General features: G+C 36.5%; 5 protein-coding genes and 1 non-coding gene across 9 annotated transcripts; 2 read left to right on the top strand and 4 right to left on the bottom strand.

Annotated features, from left to right (window-relative positions):
• Positions 1–16: 16 nt before the first annotated feature.
• Positions 17–6729, bottom strand: LOC17890449 (callose synthase 11). Of its 4 annotated transcripts, none has more exons than XR_002834398.1 (6): positions 5663–6729; positions 1257–5560; positions 1005–1185; positions 718–904; positions 476–621; positions 17–397 (listed from the first exon to the last, which is right to left on the bottom strand). XR_002834398.1 is itself a non-coding variant. In XM_023784939.1 (3 exons), exons 1-2 carry the CDS (start codon positions 6668–6670, stop codon positions 1268–1270), a joined length of 5301 nt encoding a protein of 1766 aa, XP_023640707.1. In that variant the 5' UTR covers positions 6671–6729; the 3' UTR covers positions 1004–1185; positions 1257–1267. The 4 variants fall into 4 exon arrangements, 1 of the variants encoding a protein (XP_023640707.1); XR_002834400.1 differs by having other exon boundaries at positions 17–375; XR_002834399.1 differs by having other exon boundaries at positions 476–617.
• Positions 3542–3621, bottom strand: LOC111831288. The gene has a single exon (XR_002834544.1). It is a non-coding gene; the product is annotated as a small nucleolar RNA J33 (small nucleolar RNA).
• A 2001-nt stretch (positions 6730–8730) lies between the features above and the next one.
• Positions 8731–13691, bottom strand: LOC17890476 (protein transport protein sec24). The gene is made up of 14 exons (XM_006293680.2): positions 13276–13691; positions 13121–13186; positions 12354–12407; positions 12085–12257; positions 11785–11971; positions 11551–11696; positions 11314–11468; positions 11112–11193; positions 10911–11026; positions 10466–10564; positions 10110–10233; positions 9728–10008; positions 9228–9442; positions 8731–9137 (listed from the first exon to the last, which is right to left on the bottom strand). The coding sequence occupies exons 1-14, from the start codon at positions 13601–13603 to the stop codon at positions 8926–8928; spliced, it is 2238 nt and encodes a 745-aa protein (XP_006293742.1). The 5' UTR covers positions 13604–13691; the 3' UTR covers positions 8731–8925.
• A 1314-nt stretch (positions 13692–15005) lies between these two features.
• Positions 15006–17241, top strand: LOC17890044 (N-carbamoylputrescine amidase). The gene is made up of 9 exons (XM_006294635.2): positions 15006–15228; positions 15420–15468; positions 15603–15694; positions 15819–15970; positions 16047–16093; positions 16182–16215; positions 16305–16471; positions 16714–16810; positions 16924–17241. The coding sequence occupies exons 1-9, from the start codon at positions 15134–15136 to the stop codon at positions 17088–17090; spliced, it is 900 nt and encodes a 299-aa protein (XP_006294697.1). The 5' UTR covers positions 15006–15133; the 3' UTR covers positions 17091–17241.
• Positions 17242–17280: 39 nt separating this feature from the next.
• LOC17888398 (rho GTPase-activating protein 5) lies at positions 17281–19104 on the bottom strand. Its single transcript, XM_006295576.2, has 3 exons — positions 18953–19104; positions 18061–18532; positions 17281–17909 (listed from the first exon to the last, which is right to left on the bottom strand). Exons 1-3 carry the CDS (start codon positions 19102–19104, stop codon positions 17460–17462), a joined length of 1074 nt encoding a protein of 357 aa, XP_006295638.2. The 3' UTR covers positions 17281–17459.
• A 3555-nt stretch (positions 19105–22659) lies between these two features.
• On the top strand, positions 22660–25815 carry LOC17888143 (U-box domain-containing protein 6). Its single transcript, XM_006294162.2, has 2 exons — positions 22660–23145; positions 24896–25815. Exons 1-2 carry the CDS (start codon positions 22673–22675, stop codon positions 25755–25757), a joined length of 1335 nt encoding a protein of 444 aa, XP_006294224.1. The 5' UTR covers positions 22660–22672; the 3' UTR covers positions 25758–25815.
• Positions 25816–26680: the final 865 nt, after the last annotated feature.

Here is a 26680-nt window from a genome sequence, read left to right as displayed (position 1 = left end):
AAGTTTTGCAACAAAATAACGAAGAACCATTTTTTGCTTAATTATTCATATTATGATTCGGAGAGACAAAAAAACTGGGAGATAGTCTACACAAATGTTACAACAAGAGATAAAAACTCTAAATGGGATATGTTTTTCGAGTTTGGATGTACTGTATAAAAGAACCTAAAGGGTCATTTAGCTTTCACTTCATGTATATTCAGTGACGCGCTGCGAAATATCATCGAGGAAAGACACAGAACCCATGGTGCTAGCAAAACCGCTACCATCCACATCTCGCTCTTCTATAAGATAGTTCTCAAAGGCAGTAGCATCGTCTTTTCCTCGTAAAAACATCAGTTTTGGTTTGATGCTCCTTTCTTGCTACGCATACACCTGATTGGACAACAATGGTAGCCTATAAAGGAGCCGTTAGATCTAAGCTCATAGTATATATCCATCTTGGAGATAGAAAATCTTGAAATAAGAGTCTTACTAGGTCTTTGAAGAATGGTGTTTGCTTAGGAAGCAAATCACGATCAGCATCGATCCTTTTACTTGCATACTGTTCACCATATCTACTTGGATCCCGCTGACAACGTCCATAATCAGGAGGACCAGATAGGAAAGCAAACACCCTAGCTGCAATTATATCAAGTCAATAAAACACTACCCAGTACCCACTATGAATATGTTGAAACATATTAAAGTATAGCCATGCTATATATTTTTACATACCTAATGCAAATGAATTCCCAAATTCAGATCATAGATAGTTGAAGAGAGCTTCCATAGCTGTACCAAAGCCTCTACCACCCATCAACACACTATCCATTCCTTGAGCTGCTCCAGCTCATCTCTCCCAGGAATTTATTGGTCTAAGTGTTTCCAGAGCACCAGCGATACGATCCTCGCAAGTTTCTACCTGCAGGAAGTTTATAGCAAGGGAACTGTTCATAACCATGTGATCCAACAATCACCAAAGAAGTAGAAACATGAAAGGAGATGTTAAAAAATGACCATACCGAAGCCAAAAATTGTAACAAGGGCATGACATCCTCAAGTTCTAGTGATAAACTGCTCTCCACAGCAGGGGGAATACATACATTCTTTACAACTGGTATAGGTCCTTACAATTTTGTATGAAATGACCTTCCAGAGCCGCTAGCAATGAACTTTTTGTAAGCTCCAACAATTCCTCAGAAGCTGTAGATTGAAAATTAATGGATGTACTTAAGAGTAATCAGTAACATATATTTGTTAGACTTGTGCCATACCAATATTTGCTTCAATTGGATTTTTTGCCAGCAAGGATGATAGAAATCTGTAACCCTCTGCTAAACGCTTCATTGAACAAAATCCGTGTTTGCATATTCTGAAAACCAGGCAACCATGATAGCAATGCAACTGGAGCCATAACTATCAACCCAAATAAGAGGTCGTAAAGGCGACCAACAGAGATTATTGCGTCCCATACCACTGTTGATAACAGAAACGGTTTCAGTACTTGAGCTATGGAAATCAATCCCCAGCCTGTGGGAACAAAAGCTAATAGACTAATCAACAAATCAACAACTGTAAGTTTAGTGAACTGCAGCATCAGCACGACCACAAGAACCGTGAGGACAATTACTATGAACTGAATGAATCGGTATTTAATATGCTCCTTGACAGAATATCTTTTCTGAGCATAGATTGTTGTGATGTATATCGCAGCAATCCCGATGATGCATGCCCAAGAAACCAAGTATACACCAATACTGGTCCGCTTCTCTGCGATGCGAAGATGGTACACGATACTGTACTGGAAAAAGAAGAACCGAAGATCAAGTATAATCTCAAGCAGTTTTCCCCACACTCCAGTTGTTTTCAGATGCTCTTGTTCCTCATTCCACCACGTAAACCAACTCTGATCTGCTTTCGTAAACAACCCGCCTCTAGACCATAGCCACGCAATGAAATCGTCAAAATCATTCACTGTTTTGAGCCAATCAAAACCAGATGGGTTAAACAGAAATGGAGAAATAATCCAAGATGTAACAAGGAACCAGCTCGAAATCGTCATCAATATGTAAACAATCGAACTCTTAGCCAACGGGCTATAAGCCGCATATACCAACAGAATAGTCGCGAGCTCAATAGCCTTGATGAAATGAGTTCGAGCATACAATCTGTAGTTCTCAGCGAATTTCTTATGCTCCACCACGAACCCTCTTCCAGTGGCACGATACTTGGCTCCACCATGGAGTATTGTCCGGCCAAAGTAATGGGTTCGAGTTCCCATGGAAAACGTGTAGAAAAACGATGCAAGTTGCAGCTGCATTGTTATGAAGTCCCAAATCGCTGGAAGAAACCCACGCTCCAATGAATTTTCAAGAATCATTGGCAGCGCAGTGAAAAGTCCTAGCTGAATAACAAATTGTTGATTCAAAATTGTAGCAAACGCTTCATTGCTGTTACTCCTATCCTTTGCTATTCTTTCAACACCACTAAGTGCTAGATAAAGCCTACCCCACAAGAATGCATACACAGTAAATACTACCAACATTGTGTTGAAGTAGTAGCCAACCGTTGTGTAGAAGAAAGAGAGCATTCTAAAAAAGTCCAGCCTGTGACCTAACCTGTATACGTCTCTGCTCAATGCTTGCTCACCGTTACCACTTGCTACCTTGGCTTCAAACATAGAAATCTGATTCAAACCCACATCCCTTCCTTTGCCTACTTGAATGTATTCATGGTGTGTCACATTCCCGCCTCTTAAAGTACAATTGAATCCAGCAAATATATCCTCACTTATATTAATAACTCTTGAGGCCTTGCTAATTCCACCCCGGGGCACAAACCAAAACCGATCAAATACATCCGGATGACCGTAATGCATCCTCACTTTCAGTGGGTTAGCAAGAACACGCTGTCCTAAGGTTACAAAACTTGTTTCCTGAGAAGACATGAACCATGCGAGTGAAGATACCGAACCCGTGAAAACTTTCTCACGGACTCCAAGAATAGTAGGCTTCCTTATGCCATAGTAAGTCTTGAATGATTCCAACAAGTTCCTCATCTTAAGAGCCTCCTCAAAATGGTTATCTTGATTCATATCAATGGTCTGTATCGCATCACCTCGTGTAAAGATTAGAGCATGGTTTTGGTTTTCTGGTTTTCCCTCACCAAGCTTCAAGGGGCCTGGCAGTCTGATACGATAGATCTCCACCTCTCTTTGAAGCTGTCGATCAAATTTCACAAGAACCGAGTAGTACTCGACCTCCCTTCCCAAGTCAACCTCATCAACATATGCAATGCGGAGAGCCTCATGATTTTTCATCAGGAACAGAATCTCCTCAGCTCTATGGTCCCCCCTTGCTTTATGCTGTCCATAAACTTGGCATGCCACAACATATGTGAATTTCATCATTGCACTCCCATACTCAGACCCTTTAAGTAAATGGGTAATACCACTAGCCATTCTGCTAATTTCCTGAGAAGGTGTTGGTTGCAGAGTGTTATCCCCACCATCACTTGTGTAGTAAGAACGGCGTGGCTCAGGAGCAATCTGAGTTCCCATCCGGATGTCCATTTCAGAAGCAGAATCAAGAAAGGCAAGCTTCTTTAAGGCACTATAATAATACATCATCCCTCGCACTGTTCTAGACAGTGTCTGACCCCTATATGAAGCCCATAGGCGAAGATCTCTAACCTTCTTTGACCAAATATCATTTTCATTCTCTGCTCCCTCTCTACGCATCCGTTCCACAAAATTCACCCATTCATCTTCATAAATTCTTTGAAGATAGAATAGGGTAGATATTCCATCTTCATTCTCAGCTCGGAGCATTTCTTGTCGATACATCACTTCTTCGTCATAGTAAGGAGTCAACACACTGAAAGCCATCATCTTTTCTACACTGGGAGCCTGGGGCATGTTCATAAAGAGAGAGTTGCTAAAGAAAGCAAGACGCTCTCTGGCCTCAAGATTCTTTGGCACATTATGCATTGGATCTCTAGAAGTAAGAATTGTATGGACCCGCCGAATCTGCCTATAAAAGACGACATCATCAAGAGGAGGTAGATTAATGGCATTGACAAACAGCAATTCAGTGTCTGCATCCAAACTAACGGGCGCCAAGCCAAGCTGTCTTAACTGCACAGTGCTCCTCCTAATTCTTGGAAATTCCCATGCACAGAGTTCATACAGAGCTTGCAGTATATTCACGATCCTGAATACTTTCTTTTCAGGGTCCATCAGACGCTCAAGAAGTGATATCAGTTTTTCATGAATACGGAGTAGTACTGTCAGCTTATATACATCAGTAATCTTTCCGTTTTCCATATTATCATCAATCTCCATAAACAACCTATTCAGTATGGATTCTTCCTCTGTGCCATTTTTAACAATTCTAAGAACCACAAATTTGATGCTATCAAAAGCTTCTATAACAGCACAACGCCTGTACTCACTGCTACAGATTTTCGACCAAAGCCAGCGATCAGGAGCGTCACAGAGCTCATTTGCCTGACTTAGCGCAAGTAAGAGCTCATTGCAAATGAGGAAACACGGCCAACGGATAACCCGAATATTCCAACAATTAGGCGGTAACTCTAGTAGCTCAACCTCCCTGTCATTGATAAGGTCTTCCTCCCTAAACGTGAGGATTATCTCATTCCAAATAAGGGCAAACCAAGTTGCTTCAACTTGACTGGATTCGATCTTGTTGAAAGGCTGACCAATTCCATATCGCAATTTCAGTCGGTGAATAGCATCACGAACCTTCTTAAGCATTGTTGCTTTAGGGCTCAGAAGGTGCTCTTCAGGTTTAAGGTTAAACTGCATAGCACTTGAGAAAAACTGAAATCTAAGTCTCAACTGATCAATGTTTCGAATCTCTCCCAAGTGAGAAAACAGACCAATTGTTGCACCTACAAGGGATGAGTAGATCGAGTACCAAATTTGCAAATCCATCATGTAAACCAAAATAACAGGAAGCCAAAGCATCCCTATTGCTATCCTGTGAGTGCTGCCAAAAAACTCATGCCATTTGTATGGTGCATTCTTCAGGTTCAGTAGTGTCTTGGTCGGAGGAATTAGAGGCCTGATTTGTAGGAAGTAACTGAATATGAATTTACTGGCCAGTACAATAATCCAAAAGACTGTATACTTAAAATTGTCCACCAGGCCTTCCCTCATCCCTCGACCAACAAAGGTCTTGCTATAGAACCACCATGTCAGAAAGTACACAACTCCAAGATTCAGCTCCTCGACCCAGTTTCTTATACAAGGAACAATAAAGAGTACAAGAGCCAATAACTCAGGCGAAACATACACGAAAACTATCTTGAGAAACGTGATAATCCTCTCGTTTGCAGCTGGAGACCATTCATCATCCTTATTTTTCTGGCTCCAAATTCTTGCGTAGAAGACCGAAAACAAAACTGTCCATGCCACAGCCACCACGAACTTCAAAATCAATCTGATGAAAAGCCAGACAGTTTCTTTGCTCACCAGACTATACTGAGTACTAGCATCGAGCACAGATTGGAACACCCTCAAGCCCGCCCAGGTGATGAAAACAGTCAACAATGCAACCTGCAAATAGGAGAACAGAAAATGTCCTTATATACCAACAAACACCAACTCAACACTCTTACATGGTATATATAGATTAAAACAAAGGAAAAGCTTTTAGACCTCTACATCACGGTCATGCCAAGGATATTTCACATCACTGGTAGCCACAATAATAGCTGCCTGCAAGTAAAGCAACAACAAAATCCATAACCGATCAAAGCTTCGATAGACATTCCAAAATGATCTTTGCTCCACAAAACCAGTCTTCCCAACTCTACTGCTTTTAGGTGTAGTATCAAAGAAATTACTGGTATAGTCAAGAGGCCATTTAAGGCTCTTCAAAGCTCTCTTGCTCCAGAAATACTCATTAATGTCGTCATAGTTCCTCCAACCAGAATGTGGCTTCGTCCCATTGTTACTACTCTCAACCTCCGTCTTCACCGTCTTGTAAATAGGCATGACCACACTCTTCAGGTAAGCACAATCACCGGAGAAAGAAGGCCAATAAGGCATTCCAGTCATATCATCAAACTCACCGTCGAGGACTTTATTGAGTTCCATAGCCATGTGATGAAAAATGTAACACAAACACTCAGGCATGAACCGGAGATTCGCAGATTCTCCCCAGATCAGTAGAAACAGAGCAACATAGAGAAGCTCACGGCGGAGATTCAAAACAACGTTCGTCTGATGACGGCTCTGGGTAGGGCTGGTGACGTGGCACCTCACTCCGAGGAAAGAACACCAATTCGTGTAGTTACGGAGAAGCTTCTTCCGAAACCGGTGGAGAACCGTCGGATCGAGACCGTCGGGGTGACGCGGCGGCGGTTGAAGCCGCATTTGAGAGTTAGCTAAGTGGAGTACGAGATTCTCTCGCTGATTCCGAACGTTATCGATTTGAAACCCAAATAGAAGACCAAGCCAATCCATCAAGTCCATGCGAGGTGTGAAATCAGCAAACGGAGGTTTCGGAAGATCTCCGACGACTCTTAACGCCGCCGCCGCCGCTCTAACCTCCGGATACCTTAGCGACGGATGCTCCGTTAAGAAATCATGAATCGGAATGATATTGTAAACCTCAAGCGACGGCGAGGCTGTGGCTGCCGGTGATGGCCTCTGCCTTCTCATAACAGTTTCTTAACTTAGAATCTTTTTTTCAAAATTGCAAACACACAGTGACGAAGACGAAACTGTGACAGTAGAGATGGATGATAATAATAATGATATTACCAAAAATAATAAAGAAAAGAAAAAAAAAAAAAAAAAAAAAGATAACGATATGTGTCTCGTCGTAGAAACAATACAATGCTCCTTAAGGTATTAACCGTACGATTGATTGATGGTTATGATCTAACGGTGGAGATGAGGTAAACCAAGCGTCCACGAAACAGAGACGTGTAGGGTTAAACGACACGTGCGACAAACGCGCGTGTCAGAAACTCGAGAGAGAATCTCTGAAATCGAGAGAGAAACAAGACAAAGAGAGCATTTATAACGGATATATATGCTTCGCTCGTGGGCAGTAAAAACGGCAAAATTGAAGGTTACAGTTTTTTTTAAACTGTTTGAAATGAAACTAGCGTTTACTCGGAAACTAGGAGTATTAAGATAAGATTATTTTATTAAGTTAATTAAAATAATTAATATATGTATAATTTAGTTCCTATTAATGTTTTAAAAACGTAAGATATAAAACTACTATGTATTGGTTTCAAAATTGTATTCCCTCGATCTTTTGATTTTTTTTCTTCAAAAGTAAATAATTTTCAAAATTAATTATATTTTATTAATTTTAATAATTTATATTACATATTGTTTTATTGGTTGAATTATATTTACGTGTTTTTATTTCAAAATAAAAAAAACTTAAATAATAGTGTTAATTTGTATGCATTTGCTCAAAAAATCATATGTTCTAGAATGGAGGGAGTAGTAAACAAATGCAAACATATTTTGAAAACCAAATTTATGATTTTTATTAAAACTTTGACATAATTTATCGTAAAATATCACAAAAAATTCTCAATCTAAATGTTTAATAAAAAAATATGTTTTATATTTGTAATCTAAAAATAATCGGATTAGGCAAAAAATAATTACATGATTTAATTTTTTAAGAGATAAATCATTAACCGAATGTCCGAAACGGATAAGCTGGACTTAGCAATTACACGAAGAGTAACCAAAACTAGGCGGAGATTATTTAAGGAAATTGGTAAAACGACACCACACACTTTTGGCTAGGGTATAATATACAATCTTATAATCTTACTAGAAAAGCAATTATATTATGGGATCCTTATTAATCAGTGATGGTGGTGCTGATGAGTGAAAATGATGGCACTTTGTATCTTAATCTTGTAGAGATAATCATAGAAGTTAGAATGTAATAAAAAATAAAAAAAAAATCTCTTTTTGCTAAACTCACGGACCAGTGTCACAGTCGAAACAAATGAGGATCACGTTCTTATTAGTTGGATTTTGACACTCCAAAAAAAGTAAAAATAAAAAAGAGAAACTTTATAAGGCCATCTCCACTCGTGAGTGGTACTTAAAAAAAATAAAAAATATTATTTTATTTTATTTATTTATTTTTTAATTTTAATTGCTGAAAGTTTGACATCTGTTCTATTTTATGTAAGTACCGGTGCTGGTAGTACCAATTTAAGTAACGGTACCTCTCTCTTTCTTTGATTTTGTTATTTTTTATTAATTGATTGTGTTTAAAGTACTCCTTAAAGTTCTCCACTGGAGATGGCCTAAGCATCCCCCAATAAAAAAACATCGAATCTTTGTGTCGTTTAATTTGTCTTCTTACGTCAAAGTATTATTATCTTTAAGAACATTATAAGATTCAAGACCACAAACTTTATGCTTTCCCAAAAAATACAAAGCTTTTTTGAGTTTTCTTTTTACATCTCTGGCATCCATATGCATTATTATGTACATTAATAGGAATTTTATATGACAAATCATAAACTCAAACCATAACTCTATACTCTTCGATTGATGAATTCTCCAATAAGGCTACAGCTTAGTATGACAAAAGTCCTGCTTTTTCAATAAACAACCTAGAGTTCACTAAAAACACACACATTCGAGACTCAAGTGATCTAATTATACGAAATCAGAGAAAAACACATACAAAACAAACCCAGATTCTGAGTCTTCGTGACTAAGACTGAGAGTTGAGAAAATGAAGTTTTGCAACAGAAGAATGAAGAACCAATTTTTGCTTAATTATCCATATTCTGATTCGGAGAGCCAAAAAAGTTGGGAGCTAGTCTACTCAAATGTTACAACAAGAGCAAAAAACTCTAAATGGGAAACGTTTTTCGAGTTGGGATGTACTGTATAAAAGAACCTAAAGGGTCATCTGGCTTTCACTTCATGTATTCAGTGACGCGCAGCGAAATATCATCGAGGAACGACACAAAACCCATAGCGCTAGCAAAACCGCTACCATCCACATCTTGTTCTTCTATAAGATAGTTCTCAAAGGCGGTAGCATCGTCTTTTCCTCCTCGTATAAACATCAGTTTTGGTGTGATGTTCCTTTCTTGCTTCACCTTGTTTATGGTCTTCCTCAATAAACCTATGAGATACAATTTTCAGGTAAACGTAAACATAACCAAACAGATCTAAAGGTGGCTGAATTGGTTTATGATTTCAGTGAGAATCTTACAGTCTTGTGGGGGAGGGAAAGGCATTGACGGGTCTGCTGTTGATGAGTAGAAGACTATCAAAGTGGTATATGCATCTAGGAAAAATATTGGACTACCACTTGTTATCAATGCTGCACGGCTCAATGAATGACGAGGATATGCCAGTGTATCTGGTGTTGAATATGACATTAGCGCTGGGTAAATCCCGCAATGGAGAGAGCTCGGGTCCAATACACTGCAATTTTGAGAAAACAAAACTAAGTAAAAAATCTAGAGAATTTAAGCCTTGATTGTTTGTCGGAATGGAAAAAACAAACACAATAGGAAGGAGAAACTCCATTTGCATTTTTGACTATTGCCTTAACACTTTGCAAAAGATATAATGAGAAAACTAAAAAGCTTAATCTGTGATAGAGTTTTGTCACATGTAAACGCCAATGCAGAAGTTGACATTTGAAACAATCCCAGCCTGAGATACAATACAACTCACAACAACTCATTAGGTTATTGGGGTGATTACCTGAAAAGGCATTGTAAGTAGATTCTGTAGTCAGGATGAACACCTTCTTCATGAAACCGGAGAAGGGGATTCCGCAGTAAGGCAAATACTAAACGAGGCAATGGCTCAAGTTGAGGGCATTGTGAAAACGTGATATCAATCTGAGAACTCATTGACTTGTTTCCGTTTTTGTATTGGACGAGATTGAAGGCATCATTGTATTGTGCTGTTAGAATTACTAGCCAATCATGAAGCAATGCCCTCCCTTCTCGGACTCCATCTTCCAGAGAGGCCAAAATTACCTGCACAGATTTAGTTACGAAAATGCATGCATAATTAGCAGATTAACAACGGATTCATTTCTTTCACTTGAGCCGGGATAAAAACATGAAATAACTTTTACCTTGTGAACGAGCAATGAGAGAACAACTTCATGATCCACACTGTCATAAATTTCATTGATGTTGTGAGCAGTTCCAAATTGCATGGTTCTGATCCTTAGTCGTCTCTGAATTGTGTGTTTGCCTCTGTAAAACATAGATTGTCTGGGGTCATTAACAGGATATAAACAATTAGGGAAGTTTTAGGTTTACTATCAACTCTACGCTTTGGCGTGGACCAGTGTACTAGTTATAAGATTCAATTCTAGTACTCGATTTAACAAAAAAGTCAATTAAAAGCTTAGCCTAGCCTTCTATGTTTGCCACTGGCAAACAATGACTACAATAGTCAATCAAGAGCATGGATATATAATCATACCTACTTGAAGATGACATTTCGGAATTTGACAGTGCCTCGGGAGGTACAACGACTGTGTACTGGAATGCAATTTGCACCACTGGTTGCTCTCCAGAATGTCTGGAAAAGGTAATGAGCAAAAAGAAGTTAGCATCTATGAGTCCCATGTCTCTTAACCAAACTGGCGACTTCTTCTAAAATGCTTGGCTTTTATTCTTCTTGGAATCAGGATTCAACAATTTAGTAAAAACTTTGATAATTCTAAAAATTAATAATATTCGATTGCATGTCAGGAAAAGCATGAAATGACTAATTACAGATCCATTGAAATTCAAAATAGAAGTGAAAAATCAAGGATCAGGAGCTTAACAAAAGTCTGAGCGCATGGTCGCAACTTGCATCCATTTCATCAATTCCACCCAATCATTAAAAATTTATACAATAACACAATAATTCTTAAGTTTACCTGGAAAATCCAGTATTATCTGCAAAATCAAAGTCATAAGCATATGTTGCATATGAATCACAGCAAATGATATGTTGAAGGTTCTCGTACTGTGGATCAGGAAAGAAGTGACCAAACTGCAGAGTAAAGCTAAATAGTTAGGTAAAGCAAAGTAAAAGACAGAAAATATCATTATCTGAAGTTTCTCACTAAACCACTTACAGAGTTGCCAGGTTTGAATTCAGTTGACGTTCTCAATCTCAAGACGCAATTGAAAGCATACGGCCGATTAAGCATCCGAAACCTGTAAAAGAACATCGTGCAATTTTGTTTTAATTAATTTGGTAACACTCGAATAAAGCATAACCTGCCTTCTTTCTATTGAAGTTTTAAAAAATAATGCTGGCCAAGCATCAGAACTAACATGTCTTGGGGAAGAGTCGAATCATCAGTGCTTGAATACAAAAATAGCGAACCACCACTTTCGATGCTAAGGAACTTCAGGGATGCTAAATCTGTGTACTCATTTGTAACTGCAAATAAATCTACGCATACACCTGATTGGACAGCAATTGTGGCCTACAAAAGAGCCGTTAGATCTAAGCTCACAGTGTATATCCATATTGAAGATAGAATATTTTGAAGAAAAAAAGTGTCTTACTAGATCTTTGTAGAATGGTGTTTGCTCAGGAAGCAAAGCACGGTCGGCATCTACCCTTTTACTTGCATATTGTTCACCATATCTACTTGTATCCAGTTGTCCACGTCCATAATCAGGAGGACCAGATAGGAAAGCAAACACCCTAGCTGCACTTATATCAAGTCAATAAAACACTCCCCACTATGTCTATGGCTATGTGAAACATATATAGGCATGCTATATATTTTTGTATACCTAATGCAAATGTATTCCCAAATTCAGATCCTAGATAGTTGAAGAGAGCTTCCATAGCTGTACCAAAGCCTCTACCACCCATCAACACACTATCCATCCCTTGAGCTGCTCCAGCTGATCTCTCCCAGGAAGTTATTGGTCTGAGTGTTTCAAGAGCAGCAGCGATACGATCCTTGCAAGTCTCTACCTGCAGGAAGTATATAGCAAGGGGACTTAGTATGCTAACCATGTGATCCAACAATCACCATGAATCACCAAAGAAATAGAAACATGAAAGGAGATGTTAAAAAATGACCATACCGGAGCCAAAAATTGTAACAAGGGCATAACATCCTCAAGTTCTAGTGATAAACTGCTCTCCACATCAGAGGGAATAAATACATTCTTTACAACTGGTATAGGTCCTTGAACATCATACAGTCCTATTTTGTGGCTGAACGTAACAAGACCAAAAAGAGCACCTGGACTTAGAGCTGCAATATAGAAAAATAAGAAAGAAATTTCACCCTCAGAACACAGTCACACAAAAGAAAAATGATTCGTTGTCTTCAAATTTTGTATGAAATGACCTTCCAGAGCCGCTAGCAATGAACTTTTTGTAAGCTCCAAAAATTCCTCAGAAGCTGTAGATTAAAAATTAAGTATGAGCAACACAAAATCGAAACATTTCAAGAAGACGATGGCACTTATACAGAGAAAAAAGGAAACTGAAGATAAAAGACCAGTTTGACTTTAAGAAAGCAATCATATATAGATTGTTCTTGCGGACACCATGATGATATTTACAAGACTGAGAGACTAGGACGTACATGAGGTACACAACACATTCTGTCAGAAGACCATTCAAAAAGAAAAAAAAAATGATAAAGACCAGATGAATGATCATTAAACTCACTTTTCAGTACATTCCGAAGTAAATCTACAGCTACTATACCATAATATATCTATAGTCATGGAAAAATTAAAACATAAAAGACTTGAACGCTCACAAAGTACACCACATTACATTTGAAGACCATCCAAACAGAAATTTCATGAAGAGCAGAGCTGAAAGATCATACAATCCTATGTTCCAAACAATTCGAGGTAAATCTACTGCTACCATGCCATATCTCCAAATTCATGACAACATCACGACATAAGGCTAGCCAAAACTCGATATATACACCAGAGAAGCATACAAAACCAAGCTAGATTCACAATTTACACTAACTCAAAGCAAATTGATACTCGCATTGCTTTTGAAAGTTACAATCCAAAAGTTCACCAATCGCACAATTCAACTACACTGATCACAATGTAGCTTCAAACATAAGAGAGAAGAACGAAGCCTTACACGAGATATCAATCGCCGCGACATACACAGGCCGCGCTTGTGTCATCTCCTCCTCCGATCCATCCACTAAAAAACAAAACAATTAAGCAGAAATCAGAACCAATTCCAACAAACAAAACAAAGGGATCGGTACAAAGGCGGCGCAATACACATACAAGGCAACTCAAGATCAATGAAGGAAGAAGTCATTTCAGGTATAGACTGAGGATTCGAGTAACGAGCAATAGCATCTGAAGGCAGTCCATTGAGAGTTCCGCAAAGCGAGCAATTCCAAGCCCATTGATCAAGCTCACAGTAAGTATTGAAGTAAGCGTAGCAGTTTTCGCAACGAGGAAGAAGATGACCGTTAGATCCATACGCCGGTCCGATTCCGTTCTCGTCTTTAGCCGCGAATGGTGTTACTGTCAGTCCCCAAGGGAGTCCTGACGCCTCTTGAGCGTCTACATCGATCGGAAAACGCGACACCGTTGCTCGTACGGCCATGTTTTCTCAGATCTTTCCGAATAGGTGAATTTTGTTGATTCCTGGTTTTTAAGATTTTCGGAGAATTGATGTGTGGGTCGGTGAAATTGGATGAGCACGGCGACAATTTGGCGCACGTTAGATTGTTATGCTAAATTCGGCTTCGGCGCACGTTAGCTTATATTTTGCTAAACGTTTTACTCTTTTCTTTTTTGGAAGTTTTATTTTGGAAGTCCTTTCGTACATAAACATCAAAAAGGCCAATGGTTTAAAAGGTGGACGAAGCGATTATGGTACTAAACGAACATGGACTGATACAACTACAAGTATACAACAACCAAAGGTTTAAGGTGAAGAAGCGATTATGGTACTAAACGAACATGGACTGATACAAGTATACAACAACCAATGGTTTAGGGTGAAGAAGCGATTACGGTACTAAACGAACGTGGACTGATACAAGTATACAACAACCAAAGGTTTAGGTTGTGAATGGTTACAGCGGTTGGGATGGAAAAATCTATTGGCGGGTTAGTCTATTCTAATTTTGGAACGGACAACAAACCGTAACGGATAAACTTTATTTGTATATAAAAACAGTCCGCACTTTGTCAATTATGGTTTCCTTTTGTTTTCCTTGAGACTGCACTACTACAAATACATTAGTGAATCGTCAATAAAAAACGGTTTGGTTCATAGGTCGTTTTGTCCGCTCGAACTACCTAATATTCACGAAAAATACTTGGGTTAGATTAACCAATTAAAATGAAGTAATTTGCCACGTCATACTGTATATAAAAAAAAATCAAAACTAAAATCATGAAAACAAAATCTGTATAATATAACCACTATTTTATCAACCCAAACCGAAATATAATTTCGTTTAATTACAAAATCTAAACTCTACCCACTATTTTGTCAACCCAAACCAAAATATAACTTCATTTAATTACAAAATCTAAACTCTAACCACTATTTTTTCAACCCAAACCGAAATATAATTTTGTTTAATTACAAAATATAAACGTTAACCATTATTTTGTTAACCCAAACCGAAATACAATTTTTGTTTATGTATAAAAACTAAACCCTAACCATTCTTTTATAAACTCATACCGAAATATAAAATTTCCTTAATAAAATTCCTATAGAATTTGATTCCATAATCTATTTTGTTTTACTGATTTTAGTTTTGATTATATATATATATATATATATATATATATAGTATGATGTGGCAAATTATTTCATTTTAATTGGTTAATCTAATGAACGAGGATGTTCACCCAAGTATTCCCTTAGAAACCAATTTTAACGTTTGCGTCTGCGTCTGCGTCTGCGGCTGCGTTTGCTTTGCGTTTATTGGACCCTTTATTCGATTTCTGTAAAAGAGAAAATGTTCTCTTCTTCCTTTTTTCCCTTTTTTCTTCTCTTGTCACAGTCAAATTGTGTCAGCAGCTACCTTATTCGATTTCTGAGAAGCGTTCATTATTTCTCTTCACTGAGAAAAACACACAGAGGAAGAGAGAGAGAGAGAGAGAGAGAGAAACCATGGAAATAGAAGGAAGAAGAAGAGAAGTGGTTGTGTCATCTCTCCAATTCGCTTGCTCCGACGATATCTCCACCAATGTCGCCGCCGCTGAACGGTTCGTCTCTCTCTTTCTCTCATCTTCCTAGTCCTTGAACTTTCCATATGTGTATCCAACGAATTGAACTATTCATCTGTTTTGCACAATTTGAGAATTCAGCATGGTTCAATTTCGAGCTCTGATTTTAGAAAATGCCTCTGTGAATTCGATTTTGGTACCTTAGAATCGAATTGTATACGTTTATGCAGGTTGGTCAGGGAAGCTCACGCAAAAGGAGCTAACATCGTTCTTATTCAGGTCATTCTAGCTCTTCACTTGATTAGTCTTTGGAACAAATCAAAGCTGCTTATAAAAATAGCGTTTGGATTTATCTAGTTTAGCTTGTCTTCAAGAATTTGGTTTCTTACATGTATGAACTTTTTTAATAACAGGAGCTGTTTGAGGGATATTACTTCTGTCAAGCGCAAAGAGAGGACTTCTTTCAGCGAGCCAAGCCTTACAAGAACCATCCCACCATTGCGAGGTGAGATCGGTTGTTCGATTTTTCTCTATGCCGCTTTGGTATCTAGCTCGGTAAAGTGGAGTCTCAGATGTATATATATCTGCTAGCTGGTGTTTTAATGGTTGGACAGTTTATTTTAACACAGGATGCAGAAGCTGGCAAAGGAATTGGGTGTTGTGATACCGGTTAGCTTCTTTGAGGAGGCTAATACTGCACATTACAATTCAATAGCCATAATTGATGCTGATGGAACTGACTTGGGAATTTATAGGAAATCACATATTCCTGATGGACCGGGTGAGTTATGTTTTGAGTTGGAAATGGCTTTAGTTCTTGCTACTTTTTTTTTGCTGAGACTTATTCTTATCTTCAGGTTATCAAGAGAAGTTTTATTTCAATCCTGGAGACACTGGCTTTAAGGTAATATTATCTCAAATTGAAACATAATTCTTATTTTTCATGTTATTTGGTTCACATGATTGATCTCTTCTCCCTTTGGTGTGAATAGGTTTTCCAGACAAAGTTTGCAAAAATTGGAGTGGGTAAGATGCTCTATGCAGAACTCTGTTTCTTATGTCCTTTTCTTTGTCACTTCATCTTAACTGAAGTATTAATGAAATGTCTTGTTCAGCTATCTGTTGGGATCAGTGGTTTCCTGAGGCAGCTCGAGCTATGGTTCTACAGGGTGCTGAAATATTGTTTTATCCCACTGCTATTGGTTCTGAACCTCAAGACCAGGGATTGGATTCTCGTGATCATTGGAGGAGAGTTATGCAAGGGCATGCTGGAGCTAACGTGGTAAGTGATTAGGTTTTAACACTTTATATTTTGAAGTCAATCAGTCTCAGATTGGTTTGATATGTGTATAACTTAATTACTGTAAGTGAGTTTACACTGGCATGAGTAATAAAATTACATGTCTAGTTTGTTCCACTTTTTTCTTCTGATTATAATTTGCCAAAATGTGCTTCACTCTGTTGATTAATCGCTTTTTTTTGTTACCGAATTGCTAATGAGTGAGGCAATACTTTGGGTTTCAGGTGCCTCTTGTAGCTTCAAATCGCATAGGGAAGGAAGTAATTGAAACTGAGCATGGACCCAGTCAGATCACTTTCTATGGAACTTCCTTCATTGCCGGTAACAATTTGTAACTGATTCAGATGAGATCAGCTTTAAAGTTTAGATGCAAATTTTTATCAATAAGCATTTTCTTAACAATGTTTCCCAATTTTGTTGTTATGATATGACAGGACCAACAGGTGAAATAGTGGCTGAGGCAGATGATAAATCGGAAGCCGTTCTCGTGGCACAGTTTGATCTTGAGAAGATCAAGTCAAAAAGGCAAAGCTGGGGAGTGTTCCGTGACCGTCGTCCAGAGTTATACAAGGTGCTTCTTACTATGGATGGTAATATCTAAATCTTTTGGGTGTTGGAACCTTCCATCTTTTGTTTATGATAGCACTGGGGAAATCTTTTTACAACAATTAGTGGCTTAGTCTTAAAGGGTAAGCCCAAAAATAAAAAGACCAAAATATGGTTAAATACATCTCAAAATTTGCTGTGGCTCTTTCCTCTTTCTAAGTTGTCAATTTTGCCTTGCAAAACTATTATATGAAAAAAGATTGTATATGTTTTCATGTAAACACAAATGCATATGTTGTATTTGGAACAATTAGCCTAAGTTACATGCACATTAGATAACGAAGAAAACAAAAAGAGAAGAGAATTCAATCGAAACACACAATACGTACTTCTAATGCCTTTTTCCAACTCCAAACAACTGTCTTCATGTTTCCTGTTTCTTTTGATCATTAGCATTCACTTCACTCGATGGTATGTGTTCATCAGCAAGCGGTGTTATCCTCCCGGATTCTTCGATTATCTCATCTTCCTCCTCCTTTTCATCACCAAGCGGTGTTATCATTCCGGGTTCTTCGATTATCTCATCTTCTTTTTCCTTTTCATCAGCAAGCTTTGTTATCTCCCCGGGTTCTTCGATTATCTCATCTTTGTTATCCGTTTCATCAGCATCTTCATCTTCGTCTTCTTCAAAAATATACATTTCTTCCTCTTGATTATATTCTTCCGCATCACCATCTTCATCTTCAGTTCTGTTTTCAAAAGAATCGATATGAGAAGTTGCAATTTTCCTCTCTCTGAGTGTTTTGTCCGTGAGGTTCTTCAGCAAGTTCATCACTTGCACCGCATACATTAATGCTGTTAAAGGATCTGCCATCTGCAATAAAATCGAAACAGACCGAGTTTGTGGATCAGAAGCTAGGCAGGGTAGCATTGATTCATTTTGGTATGAGCACTAAGATTTAGGTGACATTATTTGCTTAAGAGTTGAAAATCATGATGCATGTATAAGTAGTGCAAGAAGTGACCTGGGACATGTTGGGTGCGAAGACTAAAGCAAGGTTACGGGAGGTCATCTTGTTGACATCTTCAAACTCTACAAAATCAGCCATCAGATTGATTGCCCAATTCAAAAGAGAAGCCTCCGTTTGCGGCAAGAGTCTTACAACCTTCACAAAATCCTCCTCTGACTCACACTGCATCACTTGTTGAGATGGCAGTGGATCAAGTACTCCTCTCGGTAATTCTCTGAACCATGCCTTTATAAGTCCAGCGAGACAGTGGATATCGATGCCTTCTGGTAGGACTCCTTTGTTTAACTCTTCTCGAATATACTCTTCCTCACTGTTATCTCCTGTGATTCTGAAAATTCCTTCTACCTGCAAACCTCCTTGTTCGTATAGCCGGCTTTGTAATAGCGTGAGTATAGTCGGAACACAATTCCCTCTCGAGTCGTATGATAGCTGCATTGACTCTGTAGAAACCCCAAACACTGTTGCACTGCAAACCCGCAAATAGTTAAACAAATCATGAGGCAAAAACATCACTTGGAAATGGATTCACATCACATTACTGTATCTCAAAGATTCATGATCATGTCTCTTCTACTACATTAGAATACAGTTTATAGTAAATATGAAACGGATTTAGGACACAGTTTGAATCCCTTTAAGGATTTGTAATCATATATTGAACTCGGATCAATTTGGACCATGATAATGGCTGGATTAGTTCTTGTCCCTGTAATTGTTTTGAATGTCAAAACGAACATTACATTTTCTCTTGCGTTTGACATGTTATATAATCTAATAATCTTCTGCAAAATTTGGATTGCAAAGACATGAAGCAAAAATAATAATGTCATATGTTTGAACACAATTCACGGTTTACATTAGAATGAAGAAGAAGAAGAAGCTGAACCTTGCACTAGGGGGCTTCTTCGGTACGTCTGGCTCGAATTCAGAAGGAAGACCAAGAAAACCATCGAAGCGATCATATGTTACGTGAGCTACGTGACAGATATTAGTTGGGCGACCAATGTCCATGGCATGCCGTTTGTTCTCCTCCACCATTATATCTCTCGAAAAGCAACGAGATAGCTCGCAGACGACTCGACCAACTGACGCGGAGCTGCCGAACCGCGAGAGTTCGGGCTTGCCGCGCCTTCTTACTCGCGCTATCTCTCCTTCACAGCCACGTTATGATAAAAAATTGTACACACGGTTTCTTGTTCTTTCTTCTCCTATGATTGTGGTTTTTACTCGGCAATGTCAATGCGTGATAAGCAAGGGTGGTATTGGATTGGGATTGTCATGGCCAGCGATGAAACTGGCTTACACGTACACAAAATGTTCCCGAGAGATTGAAGTGTGGCGGTGAAAAGAAATGGTTAAGAGTAATGTAGAACGTGCGAAACACTACTTTGAAAGACTTCTTGATATGACTTCTTAATACAAACTACACGGTTCTAAACCATGATTGGGCAGATTTAAGTATGGACTAGGATTAAATCCTTAAACTTTAACAATAACATATAACTATATAAGTACAAATGTAGTTTGTTTCTTCACAAATGTAATTTCGAAGACATTTTAAAATCGCATGAAATTATAATACTGAACTCTTCTCTAAAAAATGAATCGTATCACATTGCCTCCATGGGTTAAGTCCTTAGCTATCCATACCAGTAAGTTTCTCGTTGTCGTGATAATAAGTTTGGATTCTGATAGTTTAACTGATCATGACTCGTTCTACGATGATTCACTTGGTCTGAACCAAGTCGTTCAATCAATTATTTGGACTTCTTTAGAGTGGAGATCCAAATTAATATGACTCAATCATCCATTTCTTAGGCTATCTGACCATTTCACAGTCCGTAGTCGATTTAGAGCGCGACTCTCTATATATAGTCCCAAACAAAATTGTACCACATTACAATTGGTGTAATAAAAACGTCTCAAAGGATGTTCAGTCCAAACCAATTAAGTATGTTCCTCGAGAGTAACTCAGTTCATTTTATATAGAATTCTTATTTTCGGGTACCCTACGACTAGTTTATACGGTCTACTCATTCATCGGTCGACATTCTTCAATCATGATCCACTTTTCTTCGAAACAAAATGTCTAGTTGTTCATACTAAAGAACACGAACCTTACGAAGATCTTTTATGTCCAAGGTGTTCATCATCACTAGACATCAAGCTTTTATGTCCAAGGTGTTCATCATCACTAGACATCAAGCTTTGTTAAACAAAAGGATGTATCAAAGGTCATTGACTTTGGGAATTACATACCATAGATAGAGTTGATTAACCCAAGTTTACTTTAAGCAAGTAACACCTAGTTGCACTTATACAAAAGAAATTGCCTAACACTTGTAAATGGCCTATATAGAAAATAGTAATCACACTATATATCATAAACCAAATTGGAGCTAAAAAAAATGCAAATTAGTCGTGGCCAAAACCATTTCAAATTTTCAATGGTCATCTTTGGCAATTTTAAAAGTTTTGAAATGGAAATTTCATAAAAAGCTTTTAGTTAGTGAGGTTTTTGAATGTGGTATTTGTAAACAAGTACAAGTGTGGCCATGTTTGGTCGTACCGAGGTTAAAGTTGGATCTGACACGCATGAACGTGTTATAATTAATGAAACAAAAATTAAGAAGAGATCAGTATTAGTTTTAGTGTTTCAATGATCTCTTTGCTGTAAACCTGAGTGGTGAGATTTACAAGAGACAAAACTGTTCTTGTGCATGTGCACTATGTTACCTCCTAGCTTTGTCCCCTTCTTCTCCTCCACAATATTCCTTCTTTGCTTTAGTTTAATCCTAACTAGTGAAGATGATCATTTTAATTAGATCATAATTCATTGTTTAAAAGTTTAAACCCATTTTATTTAATTTTTGGATCTAATCTCTAATACTATCTTTTCAAATGACCACGAGGGGCTATGAAAGGTGGTTTAATAAAATTCATTTTTCTTGGAATCTTTTGTTGAATACTAAAATTCTTTACAACATTTTTAAACTTGTAGATGTGTTAGTCAATGAGGATCAAACTTCGTGTGCATCTATAAAAATTAGTCGACACATTTCTCGACTGTAAATATTTTATAATCCATAATCAAATCTATATTAACATTTTTGAAGTATTTTTTGGAAAATGACATTTTATTTTGTATTATTTACATAATTAAATTCTTACCCTTTGAATAAATAACAAATTTTAAAGTAAATTTTGTAACTAAATCATACTAAAATTGCAAACTAGAAACTATTATTTATTATATTTAACAAAATTTCCTAAAATCTCTCCATAATAAATCAAATTTTTCTCTAATATCTTTATATAGTCTTATTTGTCAATGAATATTAAATTAAGTATATTTTATGTATTAAATTAAGTGTCGTTTAAATTTAAACGCACATATTAATAAAAGCAATTTTAAATTCTGTTTTATTTTCTTAATATAAATTTTTTATTGATTTATACATCAAATTAGTATTGATAAAACTGTAAGCATTTATCAAAAATTATTGATCTAAAAATATAGAATGAAATTTATTATAAACAAAATTAAAATTGTAAACCAACATTAAATATAAAACAAATTGAGAGGAGTGTTAACAACAAGACATCACATCACTAAGGTAAGGTAGTTGGAAAATTACCGACTCTTTGATAGGTCGATTTAGGATATTGTTTAACGTAACCAAACTGCCTTTTTGTTCTTCTTTTTTTTTTTCTTGTGGTCATTTCTTTCAGGACACATGAAGTATATAGTAAAACATTACTTATTAGTTATGAAATCCAAAACCTTTTTACTTAACTAAAAAATCTTATCGGCATTATTAGGCAGAACTACTCTAAAATATTGAAAAACAAAAAGCAAGATTTCAATGATTAGTTAATTAGTTCTCTTGTATAAAGCGGATAAAAATATCCTTTTGTAGTTAACAAAATATTTAGCGACATAATAAAATAATTATCGACGATATTGTTCATCAAAGACACAAATAAAATCATGTGATAAGTTAATGAATAACTATTGAATTATCAATCTAACAAAATATATATAAAATAAGTTTGTAAATATATTGTGTTAAACTATATTATATCGCGGTAAGTTATGATTTACGTAATAAATTTATATTTATCGTGTTAACTCATTTACTATATCACATACAAAAAATAATGAATTACATGTTAAACCATACTAGATTATTATGAAAGTCAACAATAACAATAACATATTAAGTAATATTATATATTGTTAATATTATCATGTTAATTAATCTATTATTGTGTTAAATCATTTATTATCGTATTAAATCTTATTGTTAAAGTAAAAAAAAACATATAGTTTATCGATATTAATTATGTTATACTGCTAAAAAATTTGTTAAACGTATAAGACTATTTTGGTCTAATATATAAGTTGGTGAGAAAAAACTAATTATACATATATGATTAATATATTCTTAATTTTTCATTCAATTGAGTATATAATTTTAACCCAACCTTATTAGGCACATACCCTATTGGCCCAAATACCTAAAGTAGGACAAATATCAATATGTAGATATATATATGAGGAGCCAAGTCCGCTAAAAGAAACAGAACATATCACATCATCATCATGTCTTCCTCTCGAACACAACCCTCTTCTCCTTCTTCTTCTTCAGTTTGGCAAATCCAATACATGAAGCTCCACTTCTTCACCAAGATTCGTTGCCTTTTGAAATCCAAAGCATCCTCTCGCAAACGCAACAACAACCCTCAAGCCTCACCTGAGAAATCAAGAAACCGTCAAGATTCCGACAAGGTGGCGGCTCTTCCGGAAGAAGTAGTATTAAAGCAACCAGAAGAAGATGAGAATGAGGAGGTTGTGTTGCAGAGAACTGTTAAGAAGCTTCACTTTGGAAGCTGGGAAGAGAAGGAGAAAGCTGCCATGGAGATCGAGATTCTTGCCCGAGGAGACAGGAAGACTAGGAAGCTGATGGCTGAGCTTGGTGTTCTTCAGGTTCTTGTCTCTATGGTGGCTTCTAATGTCTCCGGCCATCAAAGAGCTGCGGTCAATGCTCTTATTCAGCTTTCTCATGGAACCTACACGTAAGTTCTTTTAATTTTTCACTTTGGAATATTTAACTAATTTAATTGAATTATTTCACTGATAAAATTATAATTCATAAAAATCGATGCATGTATATATATTTTCAATTTTTGTCTAATTTAGGAGAACACAATGAAGGACATTTTGGTTTTTGTTTTAATGCGTATGGTAATTGTCAAATAATCTTCGTGTGTCTTACTTTACAAATCATTTTAGCTTTTTATCAACTTGCAATTTTAGCTTTACCCAATGGTGACTGAATTATTGGATTTACAATTATACCAAAATATACATATTGGAATTACGTCGTTGGCTAGATGTGAATTTTCTTAATATCATATGTCCTTTTGTATTATTTATCTTTGACTTTAGAATATATAAAAATATGAATATATTGACAAAATAAATTCTAATATTTAAGTTTTGGGATATCTAAAAGTCTTCATCATTTGACAAAACTATCCACTAGAGTGATGTTATACCGAAATTAAATTCTTTTGACTAAAGAGTTGATGTAATGCCTAATTTTTCTTCAATGTTCAATTTCACTTTGTCAACAAAAACTTCAATTTGCTCTATTTTTATTTGGTTATAGTTTTTTGATTTGCTCATTAAAACCAAATTAGTGGATCCTTACCGTAGCGTCTAATTAGCCTTTTATGAAGTACGCACGACGTTTCCCTCACGTGCCTCTCTCTCTCTCTTTTGGTCAACATTGAGTGTTACATAAAGGCAACACTATCATCTTAAGGCTTATACACATATAATTAGATTTTAGTATTGTGCTTTGTGCATGTGTGTGTGCCATATCACTTATAAAAGCATATACTATACATGTAACCTATCTAACTTACGGAAAATACAAAGAACATAGACATTAGAAGGAGTTTGGAAAGCTTTGGTGGCAAATCCACTAAGAAATAAGTAGATGGATTGGTCAGTATTGCAATATGTATTCATCCATATCTTAATAAATAAATAAAAACAATAAAATGTGACATTATATAGTCTAATAATGAATGTTAATTCCGAGTGCGTCGGAACTTGGAAGAGTCACGTTAGTTGACAGCCCATTAGTATAAGTATATATCCTAATTGGCCATTAATTTTTTTTCTGACCATTCATCTATTAGAAAAGTTGAAGATCATACTCCACTGACTTCTGCCTAATCTCTATATATATATGTGTTTAATTATACATATAATATAACATACGTATTGTTATGTTTGTATAATGTAACATCTATAATTAACTATAACAAAAACTAGAGAAGTTAATTAGCAAATAAAAAAGAAAGTCACATGTACTTGAGTTGAAATTGATTAAAATGTACTTGCTAAGAAAGCTTTTTATAACTTAATCAATGTTACTTGAGTTTTTCAAAACTTTATCTCTTCTTGCTTCACTAATGATTATTAGACTTCTCTTAAGGCCTAACAATATTTTTGCATAAATGAATTTTAATTGATCATAATAATTTAAAGGTTTTGAAGGTTTAAAGTTTCATTTGTGGTATTTTCGATATAATAATGGTATTTATAGGAGAAAAAACTTATTTTAATGATATTTATGAAACTTTCCATAATATAAATCGATTTAAAAGTTTGATTATTCTTTTTTATATATTATTTTGAAGAGAATATTTAAAATGAGAAATTAGAAGAGTTGTTTTATCCGTTTAATAAATGAACCGAAACACAAATCACACATTATAAAAATCTGAAGTTCCTATTTTTCTCTTACTTCAGGAACAAGGCACTGATGGTGAGTGCCGGCATATGCTCAAAGCTACCTAATGATGTCAAAGGTCTCGACCAATCAACAAGACATGGCTTCGTGGAGCTTCTGCTTTCACTTTCATCTCTAACAATCACACAATTACCAGTAGCTTCATCACGGATTCTACCGTTCTTAATGGACACAATGAACTCAGATTCAACAGAGCTAAAGACCAAAGAGATATGTCTAGCTACCATAAACAATCTTTGCCTCGTATTGGAAAACGCAGGGCCATTGGTCTTGAGCGGGGTAGTGCAGACACTCCTAAGCCTAATGTCAGTTAAAGACTTGTCCGAGAAGGCACTAGCGAGTCTAGGGCAATTGGTGGTGACTCAAATGGGTAAAAAGGCAATGGAGGATTCTTTGGATGTACCTAAAGTTTTGATAGAGATACTAACATGGGAAGATAAACCGAAATGCCAAGAATACGCGGCGTATATCTTGATGGTATTAGCACATCAGAGTTGGAGCCAGCGCGAAAAAATGGCCAAGTCAGGTATTGTGCCTGTTCTTCTTGAAGTGAGCTTACTTGGGAGTCCTTTGGTTCAAAAGAGGGCAGTGAAACTTTTGCAATGGTTCAAGGATGAGAGAAATGTACGGATGGGTCCTCATTCAGGTCCACAAACGGGTTGGGTGAGTCCAGGGATGGGATCTCCAATGAGCCCTAGGTCAGGGGAAGAAGGTAAGAAGATGATGAAGAATCTTGTGAAACAGAGTTTGTACAAGAACATGGAGATGATTACTCGACGAGGCAATGTTGATATGGAGAGTGAAGGTTGTAGGCTTAAGTCTTTAATTATCAGCACAAGCTCTAAAAGCTTGACTTATTGACCTTTATTTTGTGTTCTGATATTGCTATATAAAGTGATTAGTGAGTGTCTTGCTCTGATATTGCTACACAAAAGAATTTAAAAAGGTAGAAGAGAGAAGTGCAATTGCCAAAATATGAAAACGCTTGTAGAGTTCCATAAAATATCTTTCAGGGACATGGATTTTTGGCATTTTAAGCACAAGTATGACAAACTAAAACCAGGTGAAACCTATAATATTTTATGTGGCAATGTATCTCGAGATGTTTAGCGACCTCGCAAAAGACTTTTTTATCGCCATATTGGTAGAGAGAAAGCATGTACGTTGTGGAGAGGATGAACCAATAAACCATCTCATGTTTGAATGTCCACCATCAAATCAGATTCGGGCTTTATCCCTTCTAGTAACCTCAAATAATTTATTCCCTAAGCAATCTCTTTTCTAAAACTTATTTTGGAGAGTTCAAGAGTTAGGAATGGAAGAGGAACTATTTAATCCTTTTCTTGGATACTTTGTTTTGTTTGGAAAGCTTGTAATCGGTTTGTGTTCAAAATTGTGAACACAAACCGATTACGTTCAGAACCAAATTTAAAATTGTTAACTGTTAAGTAAGAGCACGATAGTGCCTTTGCATTAGAGTTTTAAATTGGAGTTCAAGAAAGAATACCAAAACATAATTTCTTTGTTACTCAATTAATCATAGTTCCATAAGTCTTTATAAGTTCGACTTATAATAACAAAAACATAACTCATAATTCATAATGGTAGGCAAACTAACTAGTAGATGCTAAAATCAAAAGAGCAAAAACTTCAAAATCAATATCAACACTCTTGCGAGAGTAGGGCAACTTGCCTTACGGAGTTACTTTAGTTACACCAATAAGGCAATAACAACATCTACATAACAATAAAATTGCAACTTGTAAAATCATAAGACACTATGG

Source organism: Capsella rubella, unplaced genomic scaffold (genome assembly GCF_000375325.1).
Source record: "Capsella rubella cultivar Monte Gargano unplaced genomic scaffold, Caprub1_0 scaffold_4, whole genome shotgun sequence".
Taxonomy (NCBI): domain Eukaryota; kingdom Viridiplantae; phylum Streptophyta; class Magnoliopsida; order Brassicales; family Brassicaceae; genus Capsella; species Capsella rubella.
This window is presented reverse-complemented; position numbering and strand designations above follow the sequence as displayed.